This window comes from Cervus canadensis, chromosome 4 (assembly GCF_019320065.1).
Source record: "Cervus canadensis isolate Bull #8, Minnesota chromosome 4, ASM1932006v1, whole genome shotgun sequence".
Taxonomy (NCBI): domain Eukaryota; kingdom Metazoa; phylum Chordata; class Mammalia; order Artiodactyla; family Cervidae; genus Cervus; species Cervus canadensis.
In genome coordinates, this window is record NC_057389.1 from 51,144,249 (window position 1) to 51,172,100 (window position 27,852).

General features: G+C 44.9%; 2 protein-coding genes across 8 annotated transcripts in view; both read left to right on the forward strand.

Moving 5' to 3' along the window:
* PPP2R2B (protein phosphatase 2 regulatory subunit Bbeta) overlaps positions 1 to 5,793 on the forward strand; it is a 514,293-nt gene extending 508,500 nt beyond the window's left edge. For all 7 annotated transcript variants that reach the window (XM_043465073.1, XM_043465072.1, XM_043465074.1 and 4 more), the window contains 2 exons: positions 2,411 to 2,502; positions 5,072 to 5,793. In XM_043465073.1, the coding sequence (XP_043321008.1) occupies positions 2,411 to 2,502; positions 5,072 to 5,351 (372 nt within the window). In that variant the 3' untranslated portion in view covers positions 5,352 to 5,793. The remainder of the gene's footprint in view (positions 1 to 2,410; positions 2,503 to 5,071) is intronic.
* Positions 5,794 to 18,827: 13,034 nt separating this feature from the next.
* Positions 18,828 to 22,924, forward strand: LOC122439751 (thiosulfate sulfurtransferase/rhodanese-like domain-containing protein 2). Its single transcript, XM_043465079.1, has one exon. It carries the CDS (start codon positions 19,009 to 19,011, stop codon positions 20,548 to 20,550), a length of 1,542 nt encoding a protein of 513 aa, XP_043321014.1. The 5' UTR covers positions 18,828 to 19,008; the 3' UTR covers positions 20,551 to 22,924.
* The last annotated feature ends 4,928 nt before the right edge of the window (positions 22,925 to 27,852 follow it).

Genomic DNA, 27,852 nt, shown 5'->3' on the forward strand with positions numbered 1-27,852 from the left:
TGAATTGATAAGAAAGCTGTGGTACATATACACCATGGAATATTACTCAGCTATTAAAAAGAATGCATTTGAATCAGCTCTAAATGAGGTGAATGAAACTGGAGCCTATTATACAGAGCGAAGTAAGTCAGAAAGAAAAACACCAATACAGTATATTAATGCATATATATGCAATTTAGAAAGATGGTGATGATGACCCTATATGTGAGACAGCAAAAGAGACACCAATGTAAAGAACAGACTTTTGGACTCTGTGGGAGAAGGTGAGGGTGGGATGATTTGAGAGAATAGCATTGAAATGTATATTATCATATGTGAAATAGATCGCCAGTCCAGGTTGGATGCATGAGACAGGGTGCTCCGGGCTGGTGCACTGGGATGACCCTGAGAGATGGGATGGGGAGGGAGGTGGGAGGGGGGTTCAGGATGGGGAACACATGTTCACTCATGGCTGATTCATGCGAATGTATGGCAAAACCACCACAATACTGTAAAGTAATTAGCCTCCAATTAAAATAAATAAATAAATAAAATTCACATCTGGGGACTTCCCTACTGGTCCAGCGGCTACGATTTTGCACTCCCAATGCAGGAGGCTGGGGTTCAATCCCTGGTCAGGGAACTAGATCATGCCACAGCTAAGAGTCTGCATGCCCCAACTAAAGATCCCGAGTGCCACAGCAAAGGTTGGCATAGATAAATAAATAAAACGTTTTAAAAAATAAATTCACATTCAACAACTTCAAGCAGCCCTCAGTGCCCTCCAGGAACCGAGCACTGTTGCCAACCACCTCCCTGCCCCAGCCTTTTTCACTCTCAGCTGATAACCTTGCTTCTTATTTCACTGAAAAATAGAACCAGGAGAGGATTGCCACGCAGTCCAGGGCTGCAGTGTGCACAGCAGCGTCTGCTGGGTGTTCTCTGCTTGCACAGACATCGCCAAATTATCCAACCCCAGAGCGAACATGGCCACTCCATCCTTCCGCCTGCTCACAAGCACGATCCAGGAGCCACCTCTGACTCCGGTTTTCCTCTCCACACTTGACAGCGGCTCCATCCGCAAGTCCTATCAACTGTCCTTCCAAACTCGTCAAGGCTCTGACCACCTCCCACCACTGCTCACCGTGGCCCTGCAGGCTTACGCTCTGTCACAACACAGCAGGCGCAGCACCCTTCCCGTGACGTCTGTTCACATCACTCAGAGTAAGGGGCCTATGGGCACTGGTTGGCACACGCTGAGGCCCCCCACTCTGCTCCTTGCCACCCTCCACTCCACTGCCTCCAGGACTCCTGCCTCTGGGCCATTACATTCGCTCTTCTCAATGCTTAGTAGCTCAGTGGTAAAGAGACTGCCTGCAGTGCCGGAGACCCGGGTTTGATCCTTGGGTCGGGAGGATCCCCTGGAGAAGGACATGGCAACCCACTCCAGTATTCCTGCCTGGAGAATTCCAGGGACAGGGGAGCCCGGCAGGCTACCGTCCGTGGGGTCACAAAGAATTGGACACGACTGGGTGACTAACACTTTCATTTACGCTTGGAAAGCCTTTCCCCAGATACCACTGAGATGCACTCATTTCCTCCAGGTTCCTGCTCCAATGTCTCCTTCTCAGGTGAACTTGACCACTCGCCCTGTATAAATAACCCCCCAGGGCTCCCACTACCCTTTTTCCACTCTTTTTTTGTTCTCATTTTGTCACCATCTAAAATATCTTATGCTTGTCGTCACACAGCAGAAAGACAACACTGTCAAGCAATTCTACTCCAGTTAACAAATAAAATTTAAAAATCCAAAACGAAAAATATCTTATGTACTTACTTGGCTACACAGTCTCTTCCCCAGCACTGGGAGGAAAGCACCCCAAGGGTATTCTGTTCATGGCTCTATCCCCAAAACAGAGCCAGCATTCAACAAATACTCATTGAGTGAAAGGCTGAATGAATGGTGTCGTCTAAATGGGCTAAGAGACTTCCCTGGTGGTCCAGTGGTGAAGACTCTGCACTTCCACTGCAGGGAGCATGGGTTCGATCCCTAGTTGGAAAACTAAGATCTCGCATGCCACGCTGCATGGCAAAAAGTTAATTTTTTTAAAAGATACTGACCAAAAGTAAATAATAAATAGGCTTAGAAAATGGGAATCCCCTGCTTACTGGGCTCTGTTCTATGCCACCATCTATGTAAGCAAGTTTGTTTAATCCACATGTGCCATGTAAACTGCTCACCAAACCATCCTGAAGTCCCAAGGCTGAGAAGGGCCATGCCTGGGCTAAGAGCCAGAACTATCTGATTCAAGCCACATTTGCACTGGAAGAATGAACAGCTCCCATCCAAAGAGGAGCTTCTCACAGAGGAATCATTTTTTTAAATATTAATAACTAACACCCTCTTAATGTGTTTTCCCTGCCCCTCCAGGTTCACGACTACCTCCGCAGCAAGCTGTGCTCCCTCTATGAAAATGACTGCATTTTTGATAAATTTGAGTGTGTGTGGAATGGGTCAGACAGGTAAGAAAGGTCTGGTGGCTGGGAACCTTCCATGGGGGGCCGTCTCCTTGCACCCACCCTGGGCCGTGTGTCCTAAGGGGGTGCAACCAAAGAGCCATCAGAATCGGCCCTGGGGCCTGGCAGGGCTGCACCATGTGGCCCACCGGGTGACCTTGAGGTCAGGTCTGGAAAGGAACAGGGGGTGGGTGAGATCCTGGACTCCTCTTTCAGAACTGGCTCAGGTGACCCGTTAGCCTCACAAAAATCCTACCTTATACAGGCAAGACCCTCCCAGAGCTGGGTCCATATGCCTAAAATGAAGCTCCCCTGGCAAATTTCGAGGATGAACCATTCCAGTGACTGTAAAGCGTGCTGTCTGGATGGGAAATTATCCCTCGAGGCTACCAGTAGAGACTGGCCTAAGGCCTGGTGGTCATGAACTGAATTCTCATCAGCCTCATTTATCCTGTGCCCTCAGAGGGATTTATGACTATTTGAGGCCTTTGATTTCAACAGTACTTCCTAGTACCTCTCCGCAGTTTCTTTTTGGCTTGACAAATAGATGCTGCTGTAATTTCCAGGAGAAGCCAGCACAGGCTACCAGGGACTGTTCCTTAGTGAAGGCAGCACCAGCAGTCATACTGAAAAGCAGGGAAATTCTATCACTAAAAAGCATTCAGAGAGGCGAGCTTCTAGTGAGCACAGACTCTACCTCTCTGACCCCTGTTGGGTTTTTTGGAGCCAGTGATCCAAAACCAGCCTTCCACTCAGCAGGCCTAGAAGGAGTCACCACATGGTAGACGACCCAGATCACACCACCCAGTTGGTGGAGGGCAGAGGGCCAAGAGCAAAGCAACTGTTACTTAGTGGAACAAAGGCCTTCAGGGGAAAAGTAGTTATCCCTGCCCTGTTATTTTGTTTATTTTCATTTCCATTGGTCATTTATTCATTGTTCATTATGAATAGATTTTTTAAAATATTTGTGGTTATTATTGTTCAAGTTCCCCTTCTATCTGAACCAAGATTCAAAACCTATACTTACTCTAGGTACTTTCACACACATCGTGATTTTTTAGTCCTGACCACAATCCATCAAGATTGCTTTCACTGTCCCCATTTTAGAGCTGAGGAAACTGAGGCTCAGCCAGGTACTAGTTCAGGAGCTTGGGCAGATCACTGTAAGTAGTAGAGACAAGAGGAAGAATTTAAATCCTAAAATGAACATTCTTTCCACCACATTACAGTTTCTTTCCATAACCGAAAAAATGTTATTCTTGGTCCAGATAAGGTTGAGATTACTTTTTTTTTTTTTCCCAAAAAAGACTTTCTCTTACTGTTTAAAAACAAGTCGGATGGTGGTAATGGAAGCAGAGGTCAGTGCGTGGGAAGCAGTAAGGCCAAGTGGCTTAATGCTTATGCCCCGGAGTCTGGCAGATGTGGGCTGGAGGCCCAACTTGGCTACTTACTGGCTGTGTGACACCGTACACGCACTCACTTTTCCTCCTGTATAAATCCTTTAACATGGAATGACGGAAAAGGAAGTGAGGGTAGGGGTAAAGCACTCAGCACCCCTCGTGATGAGATAATAATTGCTCACCCTATGATAGATACACACATTTCATGGCATCAGTTTCCCAGGCCAGGGTAACAAAATCTAGCCCTTGATTAATTTCCGGGACAACTAACAAATACCCAAAAACTCAGCCTCCTGGCCGTGACTCACTCTTGTCGGTTTTCCTTCACCTTCCTCTAACCCGAGACAAGAAGATGTGGTGTTCTCCCATCCTAACCAGCCAGTCAGAGGCTCCCCCACAAATGAGGCCAAGCCCACCTCTCCGGGGGTCAGCCATAAGAGGGTGCTGCTCGAGGGACATTATGTTTCCCTTGGCCTGTCACCTGTCAAAACTGTCACCATTAAGTAGAGTTGGTCCATGGCTTCTGGGAGGCTCTTGGCACACCCTGCTCTCTTCATCAATGGGAGATACTCCTAGGAATGGATAGCTCTTTTAAGAAGTTAGGAAACCATCTGTCAGTCCACTACAAAGGCTTATTTCCTCATCCTACATCCTTTTAAAAATTCTCATTTTTGTTTACTCCCTCCCAAGACTATGATGAGATCCATTTTTTAGATAAGTTTTCAGAAAAGGCAGAATGTCGATCTAGTTTGTAGCAGGAAGAGGACACGATGTGAGCATCCCTCGGTACTGATGGGAGAAAGCCTCATCAGTCGGGCAGCACAGTCCCTCCTGCCACCGCCATGCTCGAAATGAACGCGATACAAGGACAGCTGTTTCCAGTGTTCCTACTCTCATGACTTGACTGCAGCCTCAGAATCCTGATGTGAAGGAGGTGGGCTGGGATCATTAAAACCACGAGACTGACTTATGGAACAAAATAACCTAAAGGAATCTATTGATAAATAACAAGGAGGGCTATCATCACCCTTCACCCAGCCCGAGAGCTTGTTTGCCTTAGTGCTTCTAAAGTCGACAGTCACACTACAAAGCCTGTTGCGGTTTTTGGTCTCTTAGCTGTAGAAAGTCTATGTCCATGGCACTCAGTCACTCGCTGTTTCCTCTCTGCCTTGCAGTGTCATCATGACAGGCTCCTACAACAACTTCTTCAGGATGTTTGACCGAAACACCAAACGCGATGTTACCCTTGAGGCCTCGAGGGAAAACAGCAAACCCCGAGCTATCCTAAAACCACGCAAAGTGTGCGTGGGGGGCAAGCGGAGAAAAGATGAGATCAGTGTCGACAGTCTGGACTTTAGCAAAAAGATCTTGCATACAGCTTGGCATCCTTCAGAAAATATTATAGCAGTGGCGGCTACAAATAACCTATATATATTCCAGGACAAGGTTAACTAGGAGGACAAGTTATTACTTAATAATCTCACATACTGAATACTAGTCAAACACGTTTTTAAATGTTTCTTTGGGTGTTCATTTGATGCATCGACTTTTAATTTCCCTCTGCAGGAGACAATTGGAATAGAAGTCCATGGAGTCCAACCTTCCCACATCCCCAGTTCTAAGAAACTTTTGTCAAACCCAGTAGGTTCTGGGACACTTCTGTTTAGAATCGAGAGCTGCCAGCTAACAGTAATTCTTCCATAGTTGACTTGAATTTCTGATGCTTTTATTGCCCCGTTTTCTCTGGTGGGTCCAGTGTTTTGTTTCTAGGTGTCTGCTGAGATAAAATGAGGTTGTCTGTAGTATTTAAAGAGAAAAGAGATAAGTTTTTTTTAATTAAGCAATTCCATTTGATTGAAAAAAAAATTCAACGAAAAATAAACACTGTTTACTCTTAGAGAAATTCTCCTTGTTTTGTGACAAATCAGAACCAGTCAGCACCCCCCTGTCCCTACAGCACTTCTTTTTTTTTTTCCCCATTTTCTTTTTCATGATTTCACTTGAGCCAGAGATTTATTTCACAAGGCTGCAAAGAGGATGCAGAATGGGAAGGGGAAAGGACCACATCAACAGTGCTATATTCTTTTTTTGTAAGCGCCATAGAAACAGCCTGAGAATTTGGCCAGGAAGCCCCATGAATGCTTCAGGGGACATCAAGAGAACACTTCGCTTCTCAGAGTTAGCTTGGCAGGGCCCTGTGGGGCCACATTCCATCTGTCGCTTTGTTACTCTTGCTTTTTGTCATTTTAAATGGCTCCATATAATCCTCTACTTACAGGTTCCTTGGCTTTTTCCCTTCACCCTTTTCCAGCTTATTTATTCCCTTGACTTCTAAAGGCCGAGTCCTTGTTGTTTATGATCTGGCTTCTAAATGCAGCAGTAAGCTGAGGGCTGGGGCACCTCCCTGAGAAAATGTATCTCCCAAAGCAGCCCCTGCCCCCTTCCCTGGGTTTTGTAACCCAAAGTAACACTCCATCTATCTCCACTACAGCGAGAACAAAAACAGCCAATGGAAAACGCTGCTCTGTAAAGGCTATTCAAGTGCTTCTGACCCACCATAAGTTTACCATCCAGAAAAACAGACCAGAGGGCTCTCCTGCAGAAATGGAATATGGGGGAATCAAGAAGCTTTGACATCAAAGTGAAGTCTGCTTGAAACTGTAGAGGCTGGTTCATCCCCCCCGCCTCCCGCCCCCTGCCCTTGAGGATTCAGACATGTAACTTCCAGAAGTTTCTCTGTGACACACCTCTGGGAAGGAGACAAAGTTAATTCAAAAGACGGAGAAATTTGAAACGGAGGCTCAAGGAGGAAGTGGGTGGGTCTCCAGGCCGGGCCTGGGCTCCCAGTCTCCATTCCTGTCACCATGACTCATCTCCCCGGACTTGCATTTAGTGACTAGGAAATGGCTTGAGATGAGGATTTTCCTTTTAAAGAGAAATTTTCTTTCACTTTGTATATTTATTAGAAGTCCCAACTTTCAAGTGTAATTTGTTTTGGAAGAGAGAAAAATAGTGAAAGAACCATCTTTCAATGCTAAGCTATTACCTACTTAATAACAGTTTTTTGGCAAGGAAATAACTATCTACTTAAGCAAACAATTTTGTAAGATGCAGCTCAATTTCAGAAACGTTAAAATATGAAAAAGTACGTCTCAAAACTGAGAGAGCATGTGGAGGAAGACGTGCTTTTTTTCTCTGTGTTTATCTTTCCTGCAATAAAAGTCCTGGTAGAAACTCTCTGGGCAGGATTCCTGGCCTGATGGGGACCAGGTTCTTGGAGGAGACCCAAGAAAGCCACAGAAACTTCTCCAACTCACAGAGAATCATGGTAGCAGGACAGACAGAAGGACCAGCAGGCTCCTGTCCTGAGCTGACCATCAACTTCCTCACGGCCTTTTCTCTGCTCCCTTGAGACTCAGCCCCTCTATCTGTACCAGTTGACAGGATGAATCATTGTTCCTCAAAATTTAGCATCGACCTACCTTTATACCGTTACTCATTTCACACTTAAGTCACCTTTTCTAAAAGCAAGACATAGCCTCCTTCCAACAAAGAATGTTCATGAAATGTCAGCTTTAATGTTTTGTTCTAAAAGAATCACATAACCATTAATGAAACAAACATGTACCCATTCACCAACTGCAGGCAACTTGTGAACCCCAAGATGCATGGTTACCAAACTTGGGGAACACTGAGTTCTGATGTGGCAGAACACTGAAGCCTTTGGAGGCATTAGAGACTTAAAATGGACAGTAGTCCACAAATTGGGAGTCAAGCTTGCTTCTCAGAACACATGCATGAACAATTCTGCTCACAGCTTTAAGGGGTTCACAGGCCCACCTACAGCCTTTCTGTGGCCTTCACCTCAAAGCTCCTACACTAACCCAGTGCCCTCAGCCCACAGATGTACACTTTGAGATCTACAAAGTGGGAGGAATTTGAAGAGATCAAAGCTAAGAACAGAGGGCCACCACCTTCCCCGTTACCCCATACAAAGGAGGCACCAGAGCCAACATCCTCGACTCGTACGTGGAAACAGGAGGGGAAGGCCCTAGAGACCAGGCCTCGGCAGCAATGCCCACCACCCTGCTTTAGCAGTGACCTGCTCTGTGCTGGTTATGGAGCCAGGTGTTTACACCTGCCATCTTCTTCCACCCCAGTGCTGGTGATCTTCTAGGCTGATGGTGCCTAGAAGTCAGTCCCTTTTCCAGCTGACACTCAGAGTTACGTGGAAGCTGACTTACCACCTTTTCAACAGCTTCTTGGGCTCTCAGATCCCTGCCCTGCAGCAATAGTCTGTTCCTGAGGCAATAGTCCATTCCTGATATTTTAACAAGCAATTCGAAAGCTGAACTTTGGCAGACATCCACACTTTCACTTCCAGAGGAAGAAGATGAGTTTGAACAAAACAAAGAAGACACGAGGCAGCATGCAGCAATGGGGTGTCCATCGGTGAATGGGCAGTAGGAAGCCCTGAGCTTCCTAACTCCTTCAGGTCTGGCTTCTGCCTTCAGTCTTCTGTCAGGTACTGGGGGGGGGGGTGCAGGGGAGCATCTCTCAACCTCTCATTGGTCTCGTAACTAACTCAACATGCACTAGGCAACCCAGCACATGTAAGGTGAAACAGTTGTCAGTGAAAGGAACAAAGGCGAAACTACAATTCTTTTAGCTCAGTGACCCGATGAAGCAAGTCAGCTGTCTCACATATATTTCTTTTGAACCTGTAGGGCCCGTTATAATAAAAGTTAGACCCTCAAATGCTTCATCACCGACAATGTTGGAGACCATTGCCCTTCCTTCAAACTTACAGAGCAACAAGTCCAGGCTTCCCTCTGAACCCCCAACCCTGGGCCCTATTCTTTCCTCAGCCCCTCTGCTGACTGCCTCCAAGAGTCAGGAAGGCCCTAGTAGGCCTAATAATAAAGCTTTGGGAGGACACTGGAGTCCACAGCCTGAATGAAGGAGGCCTTACTAATTTGTCTTCTTCCATTATGGCCGTGTGCAGATGAGGATGGCGTGTTTTAACACTACCCTCAAAGACACAGCAGCCCCTGGTTCACCGCTGGGAAACAGTCACACACTGTGCCTCTTGTCACACCTTAACTGTCCTCTTGCCCCTGCATTTCTAAGTCAAGTCTCAGGAGCCACTTTCCATGGGAATGACTCGCCTGGTCAATGGAAAGAACATGGATTGAGGGGACAGGAAATGCAGATCCTGCTCCTGGCTCTGTGGAGTAACTGGGCAACCTGGGCAAGTCCTTCAGTGCCTACATCAGTCACATCACCTGTAAAACGGTCAGAAAGCCATCAGCCCTCGCTCATGGGATGATTATGAGGGACACAAGAAACTCATTTTTTTATAACTGCTTTGATAAGCTTAAAGCCCCACAGAATAGTAACAGCAACAATATTCACTGAGGACATATGACTGATTTCTCCTCATCTCCTTCTCTGAACCCCATGAGATCCATGCCAGGGTAATTTCCATTTTTGCCACTGAGGAAATAGACTCAAGTTTTCAATGTAGCCAAAGGCACATAGCCAGTAAGTGGTAGAACCAGGTCTCCAACTCAAAGTTTCATACTCTAAAGCCAGAGTTTTTAAAATACTGTTTCTTATATATGAGGGTAGCTAACACTTACCAAATGTTTACTATGGGCCAGGCTTGGTTCTACAAATTTCCCAAGTATTAATTCATTTACTTCCGTAACTCTAGGCACAGATACATTATTGTTCCCATTTTACAGATGAGGGAACAAAGAGATGATATAACTTGATTAAGTTTGTACAGTTCACAAGTACCAAAGGCAGACATTTTGATCAGAGTTCTTATCCTCTCTCCCCATCTCATATGTGTGTGTGTGTGTGTGTGTATAAAAAGAGAGAGAGAATATATACATATATATAGAGAGAGATGGAAGTTACAAATTAGAAAACAAGTTCCAGTAACATCCTGTAAGTTCATCAAGGTTAAATATTTACTGAGCTCCTGGTACATATCAGCCCTAGGCACGGGGCTGGGGTTCCTGACATGTGTAAGCCACTGGTCACCACCCTCCAAGAGATGACAGTCATGTGTGTTGGGGACATATTTACAATGTATACAGTGCAGAAATGATACAGAGAAGGAAATGGTTAACTCATGAGGACTGGTAGGTAAGGAGCTTCTTGGAATAAGTGACACCTAAGCAGAGCTCTAATGCAGTTTTCTCAACAACGAACAAAACACATGGACTTCCCTGGTGGTCCTGGGGTTAAGATTCTGCATTTCCACTGCAGGGGCACGGGTTCAGTACCTGGTTGGGAAAGTTCCAGATGCCACGTGGTGCAGCCAAAAAAAAGAAACACATTTCTGAGAGAGAACAACATATATGAGTCACCAAAGTAAGAATGAATTTGGCATGGGAGCATGAAATCAATATTTCTCTACTTCTATTAAAACACATTTTCAATTTTCCAAAACTGACTGACCCCTTCTTTCATTCATCCAATAATAAATATTTATTAAACTCCCATGTCTAAGGACTGTTTGAATATAAAAATAGATGGAAGGAAAAAATAAAAGGAAACCAATAATTATGAGCACTTATTAGGTAACAGGTGTTGGGCGAGGCACTTTTTTAAGTCCGTACAGTCACTTGATGGGTAAATACATTATTCCACTTTTCTAGTTGATGAACAGACTCAAAATCGAAAGTCACTGTGACAAAGCCAGAGGTTTTATCTAGACCTGCCCTGACCCTAATCCTGTACTTCTTTCAAGGGAATGCATAGCTACCTTGTCTTGTGTCTTTCCACTAGTAAGGATATTCACAAACCTCTCTGCAACCAAACATTGCCTGACAGCTAACCAGGAAAACAAATTTGCTCTGTCACCAAAGCAGAGAGTGAGGTCAAGTGGCTCCCAGAGGTCTCCAACCCCTGACCCTGACCTTATTATTACTGTTTAACCATCCCCCCAATTTACACCTTCCACGCCCCACTGGTTAAACTGCTGGTGGCAGAACCAAGGTGATCTGTGTGTCTGCCAATTCCTGCCTCAGATGCTGTCAAAAGCAGTGATCACTGTGGGATCAGCTCGGTGATTGTTTGCAGATTCCCAGTCCACTCCCTACCCTGTCAAGCTTGATCTCTTGAATGGACAGACTATTCCCCACCAGAGCCCCTCCTGCCATCTCAGAACTCCTGGTTGCAATCCCAATCACTTGGTTTGCTGTATTTGGTTTGAATTGAGGACAGCATTTCTCCTGAACTCATCCTTGTGTGGGAACCCTGAAACCACAATAAAGTGGAACCAGCCACATGTCCTGGGATTCTTGCTGTGGTTAGCTAGTGAGACACATCCTCCCAGTCAAACACATTAAATTATTGTGGAGGTCAAAGGTAATCCCAGGAAGGCTGGAGCAGAAGCGAGGGGAGAAGACTATCTCACTGGCAAAGGTAAAAAGCAGTATTGGGGCACTCTGTAAGCAGTCTCTCAGTTAGGTGTGATTTTCATGCATTTATTCACCCAGTCCTCAATAAACAGTTAAAGACTGGTCATGCCAGGCCCTGTGCTAGAGTGATCTGGGGAAGCAGTCATGACAGTCTCTGTCTTCACAGGGCTTATGGTGTCATGGGAGAAGCAGGCACGCTCCCAGGCAACTATAGCAGTAGAAGATCAAGAAGGTTAAGAGCCCAGGTGTGGGACTTCCCTGGTGGTCCAGTGGTTAAAAATCCGCCTGCCAGTGCAGGGGATGTGGGTTCAATATCCCTTGTCCAGAAGGATCCCACATTATGCACACACTAAGCCTGTGTGCCACAACTACTGAACTCACATATCACAACTTTACTGAAGCCCCCAAACCTAGAGGCCACGCTCTACACAAGAGAAGCCACCACAATGAGAAGCCCGCGTCCCACAACGAAGAGTAGCCCCCGCTCACCGCAACTAGAGAAAGCCTGTGCACAGCAACGAAGACCCAGTACAACCAAAAACAAATAGATAAAAAATTTTTTAAAAATTTTAAAAGGGCCCAGGATGCTTGCATGGGTTGAAATCTAAACTTCACCACTTATAAGCTGAATGACCCTTGACAAATTAACCTCTATGTCTCAGTTACCTTACTGATAAATTAAGGGTAAAAATGGCCCCTGTCTCATCAAATAGATGGGAAGATTCCTAGCCAACAATAGTCGACACATGTTTCTTGCTCGTGTCCTTCTAGCACTGTACAACAGCGTGGTGTGTGCCCTCCTAGGTATCTCAGATGCCAGGAGAATACAAAGGAACACCACTTCACCCAGACCACAAGCTCCCCAGAGGAGGTGATGCCTACAGTAAGCCTGAAAGATAAGCAGGGAATGAGTTATCCAGGAGATGAGAGAAGGAAAGAGTGCTCCGGGTATCAAGATGATCTAGGTAAAGGCAGAGGAGCACATGGTATATTGAAGGAACTTACAATATTCTGGTATGACTGACCAATAAAAAACAAGAATGTAGACCAAGAGAAGTAAGGGGACATGAAGTCAAAGGACAGTAACGCATGATATGAGAAACAAAAATGCATGGCCTTAGTGAGGTTTGCATATCACTGGAGGGTTCTCCAATAGCTAGACTATGATCTGCTCAACTGAGGAATAATAGTTCCATAACACAGCAAATATGAATGGCCCAGGCACAGGGAGTATACAGAAAAACTCAGCTCAAGTGTCAACTCCTAGGAGAAGACTTTCTTGACCACCCTAACTTCCATGAGAACCAAGGTATTCTTTATTCTTCCCCTTCTGGTACCCCCAAAGCATTAAGAAGGGTCAGGCTCAAAATGCGTTTGTGTATGCTTAGTCACTCAGTTGTGTCCAACTTTTTGCAACCCCATGGACTGTAGCCTGCCAAGCTCCTCTGTCCATGGGATTCTCCGGGCAAGAATACTATACTGGGCTGCCAGGCCCTCCTCCAGGGGATCCTTCCAACTCAGGGATCAAACCCATGTCTCCTGCATTGGCAGGTGGGTTCCTTACCACTAGCACCAGCTGGGAAGCCTTCTGGTATTCTCCCCCTCTGGTATCCTCATAGTATTGAGAAGGGTCTGGCACAGGGTAAGTGCTCATTAAATAGTGGTTGAATGAGTGAATGAAAAAACGAGAAAAACAGGCACAGCCTCTGCCCTCAGGAAGCTTACAAGCTGAGCACAGTCCCATGGGAGTTTAAGTTAAGGGAAGTTTGGTACAGGTCATCATAAGACTGCTCAGATGAGTCAAGGAATGAAAAAGAAAAAATGGAAAGTCAGTGAGCCAAGATGTGTTCAGAGCAAGTGACCGAGCTCAGATAGCAGCATTAGTTAATAAAGCACATGTGTGCCTGCCTGATGCATTACCCTTCCAGGCGCAGTGAGCCTTCGGGGACCTCGCAAAGCATACAAAAAGGTTGACAGCTTACAATCAATACCATGTTCACCGACGCAGGAAGTGACATTATCACGTCCGGGATATCACCCCCACATCCCGGCTCAAGCACTAAATATTCCCCATAACAAGGCTACGGGAAGTGACAGGAGCTATTACTTTTAACCCTTCTACATGGAAGCAAGAGGTGAGGCAAACCTTTCCCTGAATGTGCTTAAAGGAAGGCAAGCCAGTTCCCCCAAAGAAACTGCTCAGAGCTGAGCCCACGCTTAACACAGCAAGACAGGGATGGGGAAGATTGGCATTTTCATTTGCCTGGGTGTCCACAATATAGAAGGGGAGGTTCTGTGGGCAACTGAGAGGCACAACAATAAATTAGAAGGGTTGGCAGGATGTGTGAGGTGTGAATGCTAGACTCACTCGCATGCCCAAGTCACTCTAATAAAAAAACAACTTGACTGCCACTCACCACCCCCGACCCAGATGGCTTTCTTATTTCACCTTTTCTGACTGTGGCATAATTGAAAGTCATATTTCATCTAGGCCAGTGATTTCCAATGCCAAGTGCAGGTGGCTTATGAATAGTCAGCCCAAATTCATCAAAGAGAGCAGCAAACAATTGCATATTAAACAGCACCCCTTTCTCAGCAGGGGAAGGGGAAATGGGTCATGTCACATCCCAGCCCCCACACAGTTCTGCTGTCGGGTCCACTGCAGCCTGCTTCCTTAGCCTCTGGGGGGACTCCAACAGGAAGAAGGCTGGGGCTAGGACAACCAGGGTTGATTTCTTAGTTCCGAGGTGCATTTATTTCATGGCAGCCTCCATTTGCCAGCCCCTCATTTCCTCTCTGACAAGATGAAGGGTATGGCTCTTAGTTTTCATATTCTTTTTGAAAAGGCAGAAAGGTTAATTAGTTATATTTGAAATGGTTCTTAAAAAGAATCAGCTGAAATTCAAAGATGGTTATATTCATTGAAGATGCGACAAACATAGACGATTATGAAGTGTCCATCGTGGAACAAGAAAGCTCAATTCAAAAGCTAAAACTTTCCAAAGTACAGAAAGAATACCACTTCAGGAAGGGAACGTGGTTCAAAGCAGCTCTTCCCTTTGACCAGCACAGGAACAGTTAAGGAACTCCGCCGGTGTCAGATGATGTCCCGAGAGGGGCATTGCGGATGCTCCTGCAGGAGCAGTGATTACAGCTTTTCCCTCTTCTCCAGCATTAAACACATGATGGATTTTTCTTAACATCACACACATACACACAGCCTCAACGTCCCACTAACAGACTCCCCCCTCTCTCGTAGCATCATCTCTGAATTTGTGATCCTTCCTTTAGGAATGGTGGATGCTTCCTGGCTGATTAAGGACACAGCCTGGAAACAAAGGCTGTAAATCTGCTTTATTGTATTTTATATCAGGACTGGAGATCCATTTACAAATGAAAACCCCACTGACCTGGTTGATAATAAACTTATATGACTCCACATAAGACTGTAACAACTCCTTTTTTCACCTGCTCATGATATTGCTTACTTTGAGTGGAATAAGTGTCCTGGTGATGAACAATAATTGAGCATTATTGGTTGTGGAGACATTTCAATTGACTGAGGCACTTTCACAACCAGAGGAGTGATGCCAACTGCCCGAGTCACTCCAAGACCAACACTGAAACCAGGTCTTTGGAATCTCTAAGATCGGCCTTATTTCATGGTTGTTTTCCATTTTTTCCATGTGTCTAAAACCAGTGGGTCAACTCAAACCTAGATCGAAAGTCTTGGTAAGATATTTAATTCCTACTCAAAGGAGCATTTCAGCATTTCTGCCGCAGTGCCAAAGACCGTTTCCCCAGGGGTGCTCAGAAGACTGCCTCATACCCAGGTTCCCGGGTGGCCAGGCTGGCACAGATTCGTATAGGTAGATCCACTGCATTTATTCACCACATTACATGTTACTTACCTACAAGAGTAAATGCTATCATGCGGCATAGCAGAATCACATTTTAAATCAATTATTTCCAAAAATTTTTTGAAGATTAAATGCTATCAGTTATTCACACCTGATCATGTGCTGCAGAATAAGCAATGTAGGTAATCAAGGCATGATTCCTGTCCTCAAGGAATACAGTCTAACAGAAAATGAAATTCCAACAGGTGACTTCAGTATAACATGACTAAGGTAATGGCAGAGACATGTGTGAGTGATTAGGGGTGTACAGAGTTAAAGAATATGATCTCCTGGAGATGAAATGAAGTTCAACCCTAGAGGAGGACAGGGCAGCCAGGGGACCAAAGACATAAGCAAAGGCACATGGCTGAGAAGCTCCACCGGTCTCTGAGAACTACTATCAGGTTGATTTTGCTGCAGACTCTGGCCCAGGACTGCCTGGAGTGCTTATGAGAGAACAAGGCCCAGACTGCAGAAGGCCACTTAGAGAACTTAGATGTCCTTAGCAGCCAATGGAGTACCACTGGAAGATGGATTTTAAGAAGAGAAGGGACATGGTTGGAATTTCCATTTCCAAAGATCCCTCTGGCAGCTGAGTAAATGGCATATCTGAAGTAGACAAGATTGAAGACAGGAAGCTGTTGCAGTGATCCAGGTAAGCAATGAGGAGGGCCTAAATTAGGGATGCGGAAAACACTGAAAAGGTGGGATCAACATAACGTAGAGACTGACTTGTTGAGAACAAAGAGAGACGTTAAACATGCCCAGGTGGATAGCTAAGGTGATCAGCAATGGCATGACCAGAGTTAGAGACTAAAGGGATGCGAGAGAAGGGTTTAGGGGGAGGAAAAGAGAAAGCTGAAGAGTGTAATTTGGGACACAGTGAACTCAAGGAGCTACTAGGATAGCCAAGTGAAGGGAGAATCCCAGCAGACATCAAGATAAAAAGATCTGTGACCAAAATGTCATTGATAAGACGGAGAGGTAGTCACTAGTGTGTCCTGGCCTTTATGGAGAGGATGACATAGGGAGAAAGTAGAGAGACACTATGTTGGCTGAGAAGAGGGTCCTGGGGAGCAGTATGTTGAGGAATAGACAGAGGCGGGCAGCCAGCCAAGCAATAGAGAAGGAAGCAATGAAGTCATAAGAAAACTAGGGACAAAGGACATCATGGAGATAAGGGAGTAGAGCTCCCCCATTGAAATATGCACTTCCTATAAGTCTATGTTAAAAAAAAACAACAAACAACCTAATGTCCATCGACAGATGAATGTATAAAAAAGACGTGGTACTTTGTTACACGGAAATATCAAATGGAATATTACTCAGTCATAAAAGGGAACGAAATTGGGTCACTTGTAGAGATGCAGATGGACTTAGAGTCTGTCATACAGAGTGAAGTAAGTCAGAAAGAGGAAAACAAATATCATATATTAATACAGACATATGGAACCTAGAAAAATGGTATAGATGACCCTATTTCAGGGCAGGAAAAGAGACGCGGACATAGGGAACAGATTTATGGACACAGTGGGGAAAGGAAAGGGTGGGACAAATTGAGGAGTAGCACTAATGTATAACACTGCCATGTGTAAAATACATAGCTAGTGGGAACCTGCAGTATACACGGGGACCTCAGCTCCATGCTCTGTGATGACCTGGAGGGGTGGCATGGGGGTGGGGGGAAGGAGACTCACAGGGAGGGGATGTGTGTACATAAAGCTCACTCACTCTGTTGCACAGCAGAAAATGAACATAACATTTTAAAGCAACTGTACTCCAATTAAAAAAAAGAGAGAGAAATTCAGCAAAAAAGTGGGTAATGGATTTGAAGGCAATTCCCATATAATATCCAGAAAAATTAATGAACATAAGAAACATTCTCCACTAGTGATTATGAATGGCCACAAAATGGTTGCAAATAGAAGGGCTGACACTAACAAGCATTGGCAAAGCCTTGGCACAACTGGCACACTCACACACTGCTGGTGAGATTATCGATCCACCACTTTGAAAAGCGATTGTGAAACTATAAAACTCCTAGAGGAGAACATAGGCAAAACACTCTCCAACATAAATCACAGCAAGATCCTCTATGACCCACCTCCCAGAATATTCGAAATAAAAGCAAAACTAGACAAATGGGACCTAATGAAACTTAAAAGCTTTTGCACAACAAAGGAAACTATAAGTAAGGTGAAAAGACAGCCCTCAGATTGGGAGAAATAATAGCAAATGAAGAAACAGACAAAGGATTAATCTCAAAAATATACAAGCAACTCCTGCAGCTCAATTCCAGAAAAATAAATGACCCAATCAAAAAATGGGCCAGAGAACTAAACAGACATTTCTCCAAAGAAGACATACAGATGGCTAACAAACACATGAAAAGATGCTCCACATCACTCATTATCAGAGAAATGCAAATCAAAACCACAATGAGATACCATTACACGCCAGTCAGGATGGCTGCTATCCAAAAGTCTACAAGCAATAAATGCTGGAGAGGGTGTGGAGAAAAGGGAACCCTCTTACACTGTTGGTGGGAATGCAAACTAGTACAGCCGCTATGGAAAACAGTGTGGAGATTTCTTAAAAAACTGGAAATAGAACTGCCATATGACCCAGCAATCCCACTCCTGGGCATACACACCAAGGAAACCAGATCTGAAAGAGACACGTGCACCCCAATGTTCATCGCAGCACTGTTTATAATAGCCAGGACATGGAAGCAACCTAGATGCCCATCAGCAGATGAATGGATAAGGAAGCTGTGGTACATATACACCATGGAATATTACTCAGCCATTAAAAAGAATTCATTTGAATCAGTCCTAATGAGATGGATGAAACTGGAGCCCCTTATACAGAGTGAAGTAAGCCAGAAAGATAAAGAACATTACAGCATACTAACACATATATATGGAATTTAGAAAGATGGTAACGATAACCCTATATGCAAAACAGAAAAAGAGACACAGAAATACAGAACAGACTTTTGAACTCTGTGGGAGAAGGTGAGGGTGGGATGTTTCAAAAGAATAGCATGTATACTATCTATGGTGAAACAGATCACCAGCCCAGGTGGGATGCATGAGACAAGTGCTCGGTCCTGGTGCACTGGGAAGACCCAGAGGAATCGGGTGGAGAGGGAGGTGGGAGAGGGGATCGGGATGGGGAATACGTGTAAATCTATGGCTGATTCATATCAATGTATGACAAAACCCACTGAAATGTTGTGAAGTAATTAGCCTCCAACTAATAAAAAAAAAAAAAAAGAAAAGAAAAGCAATTGTGGCACTATCTACTAACATTGGAGATATTCACACCCAGTGACCTAGCAACACATTCTAAGCATACACCCAGGTAACTTACGCACATGTACAGCAAGAGGCAGTTCATAGCAACACTATTTGTAAATGTTAAAATTAGATAAGAACCCAAATGACCTCCAATAGAACAGAACAGTATGTTCCTCTTGAAGTATGGAATTCTATCAAAAATAAGTGAACTACAACTTTAGCCAACAACATGGATGAATTTTACAAACAGTAGGTTAAGTAAAAGAAATCAAACAAAAAATATTTGCGGCCTGACTTCCGGAGCGAGGTGTGGGACGGCGTTCCTTCCTAAACACAGGCTGGGCTGGGAGCGCGAGGGCTGCGAGCTGCGGCAATTGCTAGGCGGAGACCGCTCGGTGAAGAAAGATCTGAGACAGGATCAGGACGGGCGGGTGACAGCAGAAAGGAACCTACCCCACGGCTGGAGCCAAACCAGATGCCTTCTTCCACTTCACCAGACCAAGGAAATGATGACCCAGAGGCCTGTGTTTTAAGGTTTTCAGACTTGGATTTGAAAGACAAGAGTCTTATCAATCCCAGTAGCAGTCTCAAAGCAGAGTTAGATGTCAGTACAAAGAAGAAATACTCATTTGCAAAGAAAAAGGCATTTGCCGTTTTCGTTAAAACTAAAGAAGTTCCAGCACCTCCTTGTGGATGTAAAGAAAAATGGTGGAAATGCTGTCAGCAACGATTTACAGACCCGACCGGCATCCACAGACATGTGGCGACGCAGCATGCTGACGAGATCCGCCGTGAGACTGCTGCTGTTCTGAAGCAGCTGGCTGCGACATCGAGCCCCTCCACGGGTCCCGAGTCCGCAGACAGCGGGAACCCTTTCAGAGATGCCCTCACCTGTAACCAAGAACTGTCTGCCTGGCTGCCGGATACAAGCTGCTTCAGCCCCGATGAGCTGATAAGTGGCCAGGGCGACGATGAAGGGGAGGTGCTACTTTATTACTGCTACTGTGACCTGAAGGATCCCGACTGGGTCTGTGCCTGGCAGACAGCTCTGTGTCAGCACCTGCATCTCACGGGCAAGGTTCGAATTGCTACGGAAGGAATCAACGGGACTGTTGGTGGGAGCAGACTGGCCACCAGACTCTATGTCAGCGCCATGCTTTCCTGCCCACTGTTTAAGGATTACCTCTGTAAGGATGATTTTAAGACCAGCAAAGGAGGAGCTTGCTGTTTTCCAGAATTGCGTGTTGGTGTGTTTGAAGAAATTGTGCCCATGGGGATCAGTCCCAATAAGGTCTCCTATAAGAAGCCTGGAATCCATTTATCCCCAGGTGAATTTCATAAAGAAGTAGAAAAGTTTCTGTCTCAGGCAAATCAAGAGGAAAGTGATACTATCCTACTGGACTGCAGAAACTTCTATGAAAGCAAAATAGGACGATTCCAGGGCTGCTTAGCCCCAGACATCAGGAAATTCAGTTATTTCCCTAGCTACATTGATGAAAATCTAGAACTTTTCAAAGAGAAGAGGGTGCTAATGTATTGCACTGGGGGCATCCGTTGTGAGCGGGGTTCAGCCTACCTGAAAACCAAGGGAGTGTGCAAGGAAGTGTTCCAGCTCAAGGGTGGCATCCACAAGTACTTGGAGGAGTTTCCTGATGGTTTTTACAAAGGGAAGTTGTTTGTTTTCGATGAGTGTTTTGCCTTATCTTTCAACAATGACATAGTGTCAGCATGTTCCTACTGTGGGGTCCCCTGGGACCACTATAAGCTCTGCTCCACGCCCCAGTGCCACCAGCTCGTCCTGACCTGCCCTGCCTGCCAAGAACGAGGACGCACAGCCTGCTGTGTCCCGTGTCAAGACAAGGGGAGCAGACAGGCTGCAAGCCCAGCCCAGAGCAACTTCAAGGAGGAATGCCAGTGTACCGCCCGACGGCCACGGGTACCGAGGGAGCGCTCACAGCGGGGGCCTCTCGCAGCAGGAGCCTCTGCCCTCCCGCCCGGGGCCCAGGCTGGACGTTGACGGGAGCAGCCCCCTCAGCATCCCCCAGGCCCTCACACAGCTAGGTCTGGAGGATGTCAGGGCTGCGCTAACAGGAACAGGGAAGGTCAGGGCCGCCAGAGCCACTGTGGTCAGCTGGCCACCATGTTGGCCCCTGTCCTCCACAGGAGAAGGGAAGAGGAATTTGGGTGCTGACCTCTTACCAGAGACATTCTGGCTCAGCGGTGCTAGACCACAGAAAAAGGTGAGCTTTGTGGGATCCTAAAGTTCCTAAGGGAGAGCCTTGAGCCTGGTGACCTGACCTGCCCCTTCTGCACCATGCAGCAGGACTGGCTGGTCATTGTTCTTAGCAGCAAATCTGTCTGTCCTGATGGCAGAAATGAAAGCCGGGCGGCCCGAGAAGCAGACTTCTCAGAACCGGGCCTCTTAGGTCAATCCACCATCCACCCCTGCCCTTCTTTTCCCTGCCAGCCTCAGCACTGCACCAGGGTCTGCCAGCTACAGCATGTGGCCCACCTCTTTCTGTAAGTAAAGTTTTACTGGACTAGCCACAGCCATTCACTTACATATGATCTTTGACAGAATTAAGCATTTACAAGAAAGACATTATGGCCTGCAAAGCCTACAGTATTTACAGGTGTACCTCGGAGATATAGATTCAGTTCCAAACTACCACATCAAAATGAGTTACACAAACTTTTTAGTTTCTCAGTGTATATAAAAGGTATGCTTACATTATGCTGTAGACTATTAAGTGTACAATAGCATTGTATCTAAAGAAACAATGTGTATCACCTAATTAGAATTTTTTATTGCTAAAAAATGCTATCATCTGACAATGTGGGGTTGTCACAAACCTTTAATTTGTAAAAACTGAAATATCTGTGAAGCACAGTAAAGCAAGGTATGCCTGAACTATCAGTCCCTTTACAGGAAAAAAAAAAGAAAAAAACCTTGCCACCTCTAGTCTAGATGAACAGCTCATCTGGTGAAGGAGAGTCCTAAAGATGTGACCATCTTCATTTTTTATGGGTTTGTTTTCTGAGAGATTTCCCTGTAATAGTTTCTGCTTCCCTCAACACCCACACTACTAGCTCTTCAGCGTCTTTGAGAGAACCACTTTATGAGCTCGACGACACGGACATCTGGGCTGTAGTTTTTAGGTTACACCTCAGAACAAAGACAGCCTGCATGAGGCTGCTGGGCACTGCTGCGGCAGCTTCCCAGCCTCTGGCCCACACGTCCCAAGAAACACATGCACAGCCACCCACAGACCAACAGATTTAATGTTATATTGCAGTTTCCAGTGATGCAGAATACAGCTGCAACTGTGTTTCAAGGAGAAGCCGAGCAGGGCTGGCCGTGCCTGCCGCACGGAGCCAGCCCTGGGCCCGTCTGCAGCCTCCGTAGACGCCCCTCCGTGGAGGGGAGGCCCTGGCTCCGTCTCTGGTTGCCCTGTCCTGTCCACATCGTTACAGTTACAGTCCGTGTGCGAGACTTTTTCATCAAAAGCCTCTGCTCCGTGCTCCGCAGCTTAAGTCTGTGTTCGTCTGCTCTTTGGCCTCTCCTTTGTCGTAAGATTTGCCGAGTCACTCATAAAAAGAACTCCCCAAGCAACAGAAATACTAGTTTAACTGGCACTGTGGCATAGTAAAAGGCACAAGGGCAGTGTGGCTTAGCCTTTTTGCTGGATCCCAGGAGGCACGTGATGTTAAAGAGGGATCTGGCGGAGATGCCAAAATTACATTTTCAGAATTCACCCTCCTGGGTGGTTTGGCCAGGTTTCCTAATTCTTCAATATCTAGATTTTCTTCACCATTGCCCTTTAGAGGTTTCATTTACAGGCGAGATCAGTGGTGACTTGTCTAGTAAGTGATGTGACAGGGTGGCTGAACGCTGTAAGCATAAGCCATGATGGACTGGAAATTCATCTCGATAATGATTTACCTCACATAAGGCATTGGCCCACTACTGACTGCAATTATGAGTGCTCTCAAGTATTTGGCCAGAGGTTCTCACATCCACTGTGAGGTTGGCATTCAGTAAGGAAACAATTCTTTCTGACTCCACTGTTGTAAATAAATCCCAGATGTTGATAAAGAACATCCAGGGAAATGCTTGTTGCCTGGAATTGGTTTTTGTTTTTTTAAAAAAGGATGATTTTAAAATTTGAATTTTCATTACTGGCTTTTTCTGTCATTTCCTGGTAACCAGCAAAAGGATCGTTCTTTGATTGCTGGCAGAGCTCTGTGGGCTTGTCTTTCTTGAGGTGAAAAGAAAACAAAACAAAACAAAAAACTGTTTTTGACCCAGAAATCAATTTAGCAACTTTAATCTTGAGGTTCTTAAAATTTAAAGGAGAATTAATAAAGAATGATGACCTGTTTGTTAAAGAAAAAATATATATATATATATTTGCTTCATGAATACAATTATATACAATTCAAAAGCAATTTTATAGATTCACAAACAGGCAAAACTGAACTATAATGTTTATGATTCATACGTAGGTAGTAAAACCATAAAAAAAAAACAAGGAAATGGTTATTATAGAATTAAGGACAATAGTTATCTTTGGGCCAAAGGTGTGACTAGGAAGAAGCATTCAGAGGACTTTTGCAAAGCTGTATGTATGCGCTCAGTCATTCAGTCGTGTCAGACTCTTTGCAACGCCATGTACTGCAACCCACCAGGCTCCTCTGTCCATGGAATTTTCCAGTCAAAGATACCAGAGTGGCTTGCCATTTCCTCCTCCAGGGGATCTTCCCAACCCAGGGACTGAACCTGTGTCTCCTGCAGTTCCTACGTTAACAGGTGGATTCTTTACCACTGAGTCACCTGGGAGGCCCCTCTGAAAAACTGACATGAAATTAATTCACCATTCTGAAGAATTTCCCTTTATAAGAATTCACTAAGTTTTCCATTTGTGCTTTTCAATTTTCTGTGTATTATATTTCACAAAGATTTTTTTTAAAGCTAAGAGAAGTACTCAAACTCTTTGACTATATGACAGTGTTACATGTTGGGGAAAACAATCCTGACTACATGCTAAGAGCCCTACAGGGCATCATATTGAATCACAACCCAGGACACCACACTTATAATGATGACCGTTAGTTATCAAGAAAATACCAAGTTCACTCTGTATGTGCTGCTGGACAAGGCAAGGAAGCATGAAATACATAAAAAACGAAGGCAAGTTACAGAGGTTGCAGCAGCTATAGCTGACAGAACACCAGTGTTCAGCCTAGGAGTTGAGTGTAAGTTCACATTCTCTCTCTTCCTTCCAGGACTATTCCTCATCCTTCTCTCTTCAGTGATCTTTTTCTAAACTCTCCTGAGAAAGAACAGCCACTGTTACTGTCCAGCTTCTAGTGGGGAATAAGCATACCATCAAGAAACTGGGTGGAAACATCACCTTCTCAAGATATCTGGGTGCATTACTGGACTATTTCCATCCAATATTTCCATTTGCCTCATTAAATAGCAAAATGAACTAAACAGAGCATTATTAATGCAGCCAACATTTGTTTTCACTACTCAGAATTCTGCCCTCTTTCTTACAAAAAACCCCTAGATGTCTCTTAGGATAGGGCCTCGCTGGTGGCTCAGGGGTAAAGAATCTGCCTGCCAATGCAGGAAGCGCAGGAGACGTGGATTCAATCCCTGGGTCAAGAAGATTCCCTCCCTGGAGGAGGAAACGGCAACCCATGCCAGTATTCTTATCTGGAGAATCCCATGGACAGAGGAGCCTGGAGGGCTACAGTCCATGGGGTCGCAGAGTCGGATACAACTGAGCGCAATCTTAGAGCAGACCACTCGCTCCCAGCACCTGGCCACATACCGTGAATGAAGCTGACCTCACTCTTAGCCCCAAGGATGGAGCATGATATCCGGGCCAAGCCAGTGAGCCTTGGCCACTATTCGTAACAGATGACCTAAGTCAGGCCAATCAGGGCTAGCAAGGGTGAATTCTTGGACTTTGTTTGAACAATGAGAGAACTGAACATGTTCTTCCTTAATGAATATGAACAGAAAGGGGTTAGAAACAGGAACAGCTACAGCCATCTCGCCACCATATAAGCCTAAGAATAGTAAAATCCAATAGAATAGGAGTCAGTCAACTCTCCCTATAAAGGGCCAGATAGAAATATTTTAGGTTTTGCAAGCTATACTGTGTTGTAACTGCTCAACTGTGCCTTTGCAGCATGAAAACATAAATAAATGAGGGTGGCTGTGTTCCAGTAAAGCTTTATTTACAAGAATGAGTGGAGGTGGAATTTGGCCTGTAGGCCAGAGTTCTCCAACCCCTGTTTTAATGCACAGGTTCTAAAAACTAGAAATATCACATAGACGTGAATCCTGGCTCTCTTATATGCATAGTCCTGAACAAGTGACTTCATCTCACCATACCTCACTTGCCTCATCTGTAAATGGAAATACCTACCTCCTAACAGTCACTGCAGCCATGAAATTAAAAGAGGCTTGCTCCTTGGAAGAAAAGCTACGACAAACCTACACCGTGTATTAAAAAGCAGATATCACTTTGCTAACAAAGGTCCATATAGTCAAAGCTCTGGTTTTTCCAGTGGCCATGTACAGATGTGAGAGTTGGACTATAAAGAAGTAGAAGTCTGAGCACTAGAGAATTGATGCTTTTGAACTGTGGTGATGGAGAAGACTCTTGAGAGCCCCTTAGACAGCAAGGAGATCAAACCAGTCAATCCTAAAGGAAATCAACCCTGAATATCCATGGGAAGGACTAACGTGGAAGCTGAAGCTCCAATACCTTGGTCACTGGATGCAATCAGCCAATTCATTGGAAAAGACCCTGATGCTGGGAAAGATCAAAGGCAGGAGGAGAAGGGGGCAACAGAGGATGAGACTGTTGGATGGCATCATCGACTCAATGGACAGGAGTTTGAGCAAACTCTGGGAGATGGTGAAGGACGGGGAAGCCTGGCATGCTGAAGTCCATGGGGTCACAAAGAATCAGACATGACTGAGCAATGGAACAACGACAACAACCTCGTAGACTCAAGAGGATTAAATGAATTAGTGTCAAGTGCTTAAAACAGTGCCTGCACACTGGAGTGCTGTGTGTACTCCCTGCTATGACTTTCATCATCATAATCTCTATCAAAGCTGCCAAGAAAAAGAAACCCAGGCTTGTATCATTGGAGCCCAAGATCAAAATGGGCCCATGGTGTTAGCCCAGGCTATTCAGTTGCATGAGGTAATAAATTCCATTTTTGCTTAAAACAGTTTGAGCTGGTTTTTTACCTTATAACTGAAATTACTCCAACTGAATAAATGTATGAAACCCGGATAGAAATGACAACAACGTGACAACTGTGTTGCAACTTTGCATCACAGACATCACCAATCGAACACAGCATTTTCTCTCACTAAGCTCCGACAGGGCCTTAGACATGGATGGGAACTGAATTACATCCCATCCCCTTCGTATGGTGAAGCCCAGTGTAATGGTACTTGGAGATGGGGCCTTTGGGAGACCATTAGGATTAGTTGAGGTCAGGAGTGTGGAGTCCTTAGGATGGAATTAGCATCTTTTTAAGAAGAAATATTACGGGGCTTTCTTCCTCTCTTCCCCTCCACCTGCTCACACTAAAGAAAGGACATGTGACAGCAGTGAGATGACAGCCATCTACAAGCCTAAGAGAGGGTTCTCCCGAGTCTCTGACCCCGCTGGCACCTCAGACTGCCAGTCCCCAGAAGAAAGAGAAGCAAGCTCCCATTGTTTAAGCCACCCAATCTATGGTGTTTTGTTACGGCAGCCCCGGTTGATTAAGACAGACATGTTTTCCCCTCAAAACAAGACCTAAACAGTCTCTCTCAGTCAATCAAAGTCAGTACGTGAAATGAAACCTCTTTATCCCTGCTTTAGGTCATGAATTCTAGGGGCTGATCCAGAGTAATATTAATGAGCTTTGTAAATGGTCTCTTTAGCATATGCTTGTGAGAGAGCAAGAAATTTGCACAAAGTGCTATATTCATTTTGAGATGTGTAATCTCCATCTCTAACTTCTCATTTATGAGTCTTTATTCCATTTCAAACCCATATACTTTAAGCTACCTGCAAAAAAAAAAAACGTGAAATCATCTTATATTTCTTTCTCTTTTCACCAGATACCTTTTCTCTTAGAACATTCAATAAATGCTGTTTGCATGAATGAGGTCAGCAAAGGCTTGTAAAGAACAAGTTTCTCCTCTTACCTAGGAAGTGATAAAATTAATAGACTTGAAAATGTAGAGTGTCACTGATAAATGTAATGTCCTTAATCTACAGTAGAAAAAACAATCACATAATTGATTTGTTTTATAGTCATAGCAAGAGGGGATCTTGAATTTAAAATGCAAATGAGCCAAGAACCTGGATATTTTTCTTTTTAATTAGCTATTGCTAGCAATATTTCATACTTCCCAAATCCTTAGCTCACAAGGTGGGAATACCACTACCACCTCCCTGAAAACCTATTCAGACACACTTAGTCGTCTCAAATCAATAGAGATACCGTATGTTCATTAAGAAAAGGATTCCTGGTAATGCTACAGCTATTTATGAACTGTGTAGAGCAAAGGTCCTCAAACATAAATCCACATCAAAATCACCCTGAGAGCTCACGAAAACCCACACTGCAGACGTTCCAATTCAGTAGGTCTCGGGTGGGGCCTGGGAATCTGGATTTTTAACTAGTTCCCAAATGATGTGATGCTTAGCTACAAGTGATACATTTGTGTTAGTTTTCTACAGCAGGCAATAAATTACCACAAACTTAGGACCTTTGAAAAACACAAGTATATTTTCTCACTGTTTCTCTAGGTCAGGAGTCTAGCCATGAGTTAGCTGGGCTTTCTGCTCAGAGCCTCCAAGGTGCCAGAGCTGGGGTATCTGTCCATCATTACAAGGGTGTTGGCAGAACTCATTTCCTTGCACCTGTGGAAGTCATGGAAGCTGTCTCGTCAACGCCAGCAGGAGGGTTTCTCTCACACTCTGAATCTCTTCTGTCCTCAGGAAGACATGGTCCCTTTTAAGGACTCACCTGATTAGGTCAGGCCCACCCAGGTTCATCTCTCTTTGGATGAACTCAAAGTCAACTGATGAGTAACCCCATCTCAGGAGTGCTATCCCATCTATTCACAGGTTCCACCCACACTTGAAATGAGAAGATTATACCAGGGGGAAGGTAAGCAGTATACACTAAGAACTCCAGAATCACAGAGGCCATCCCAGAATTCTGCCTACCCCAACCTCTATCACAGTACCTAACCTCACAATACTGAATTATAAATTTGCCTATC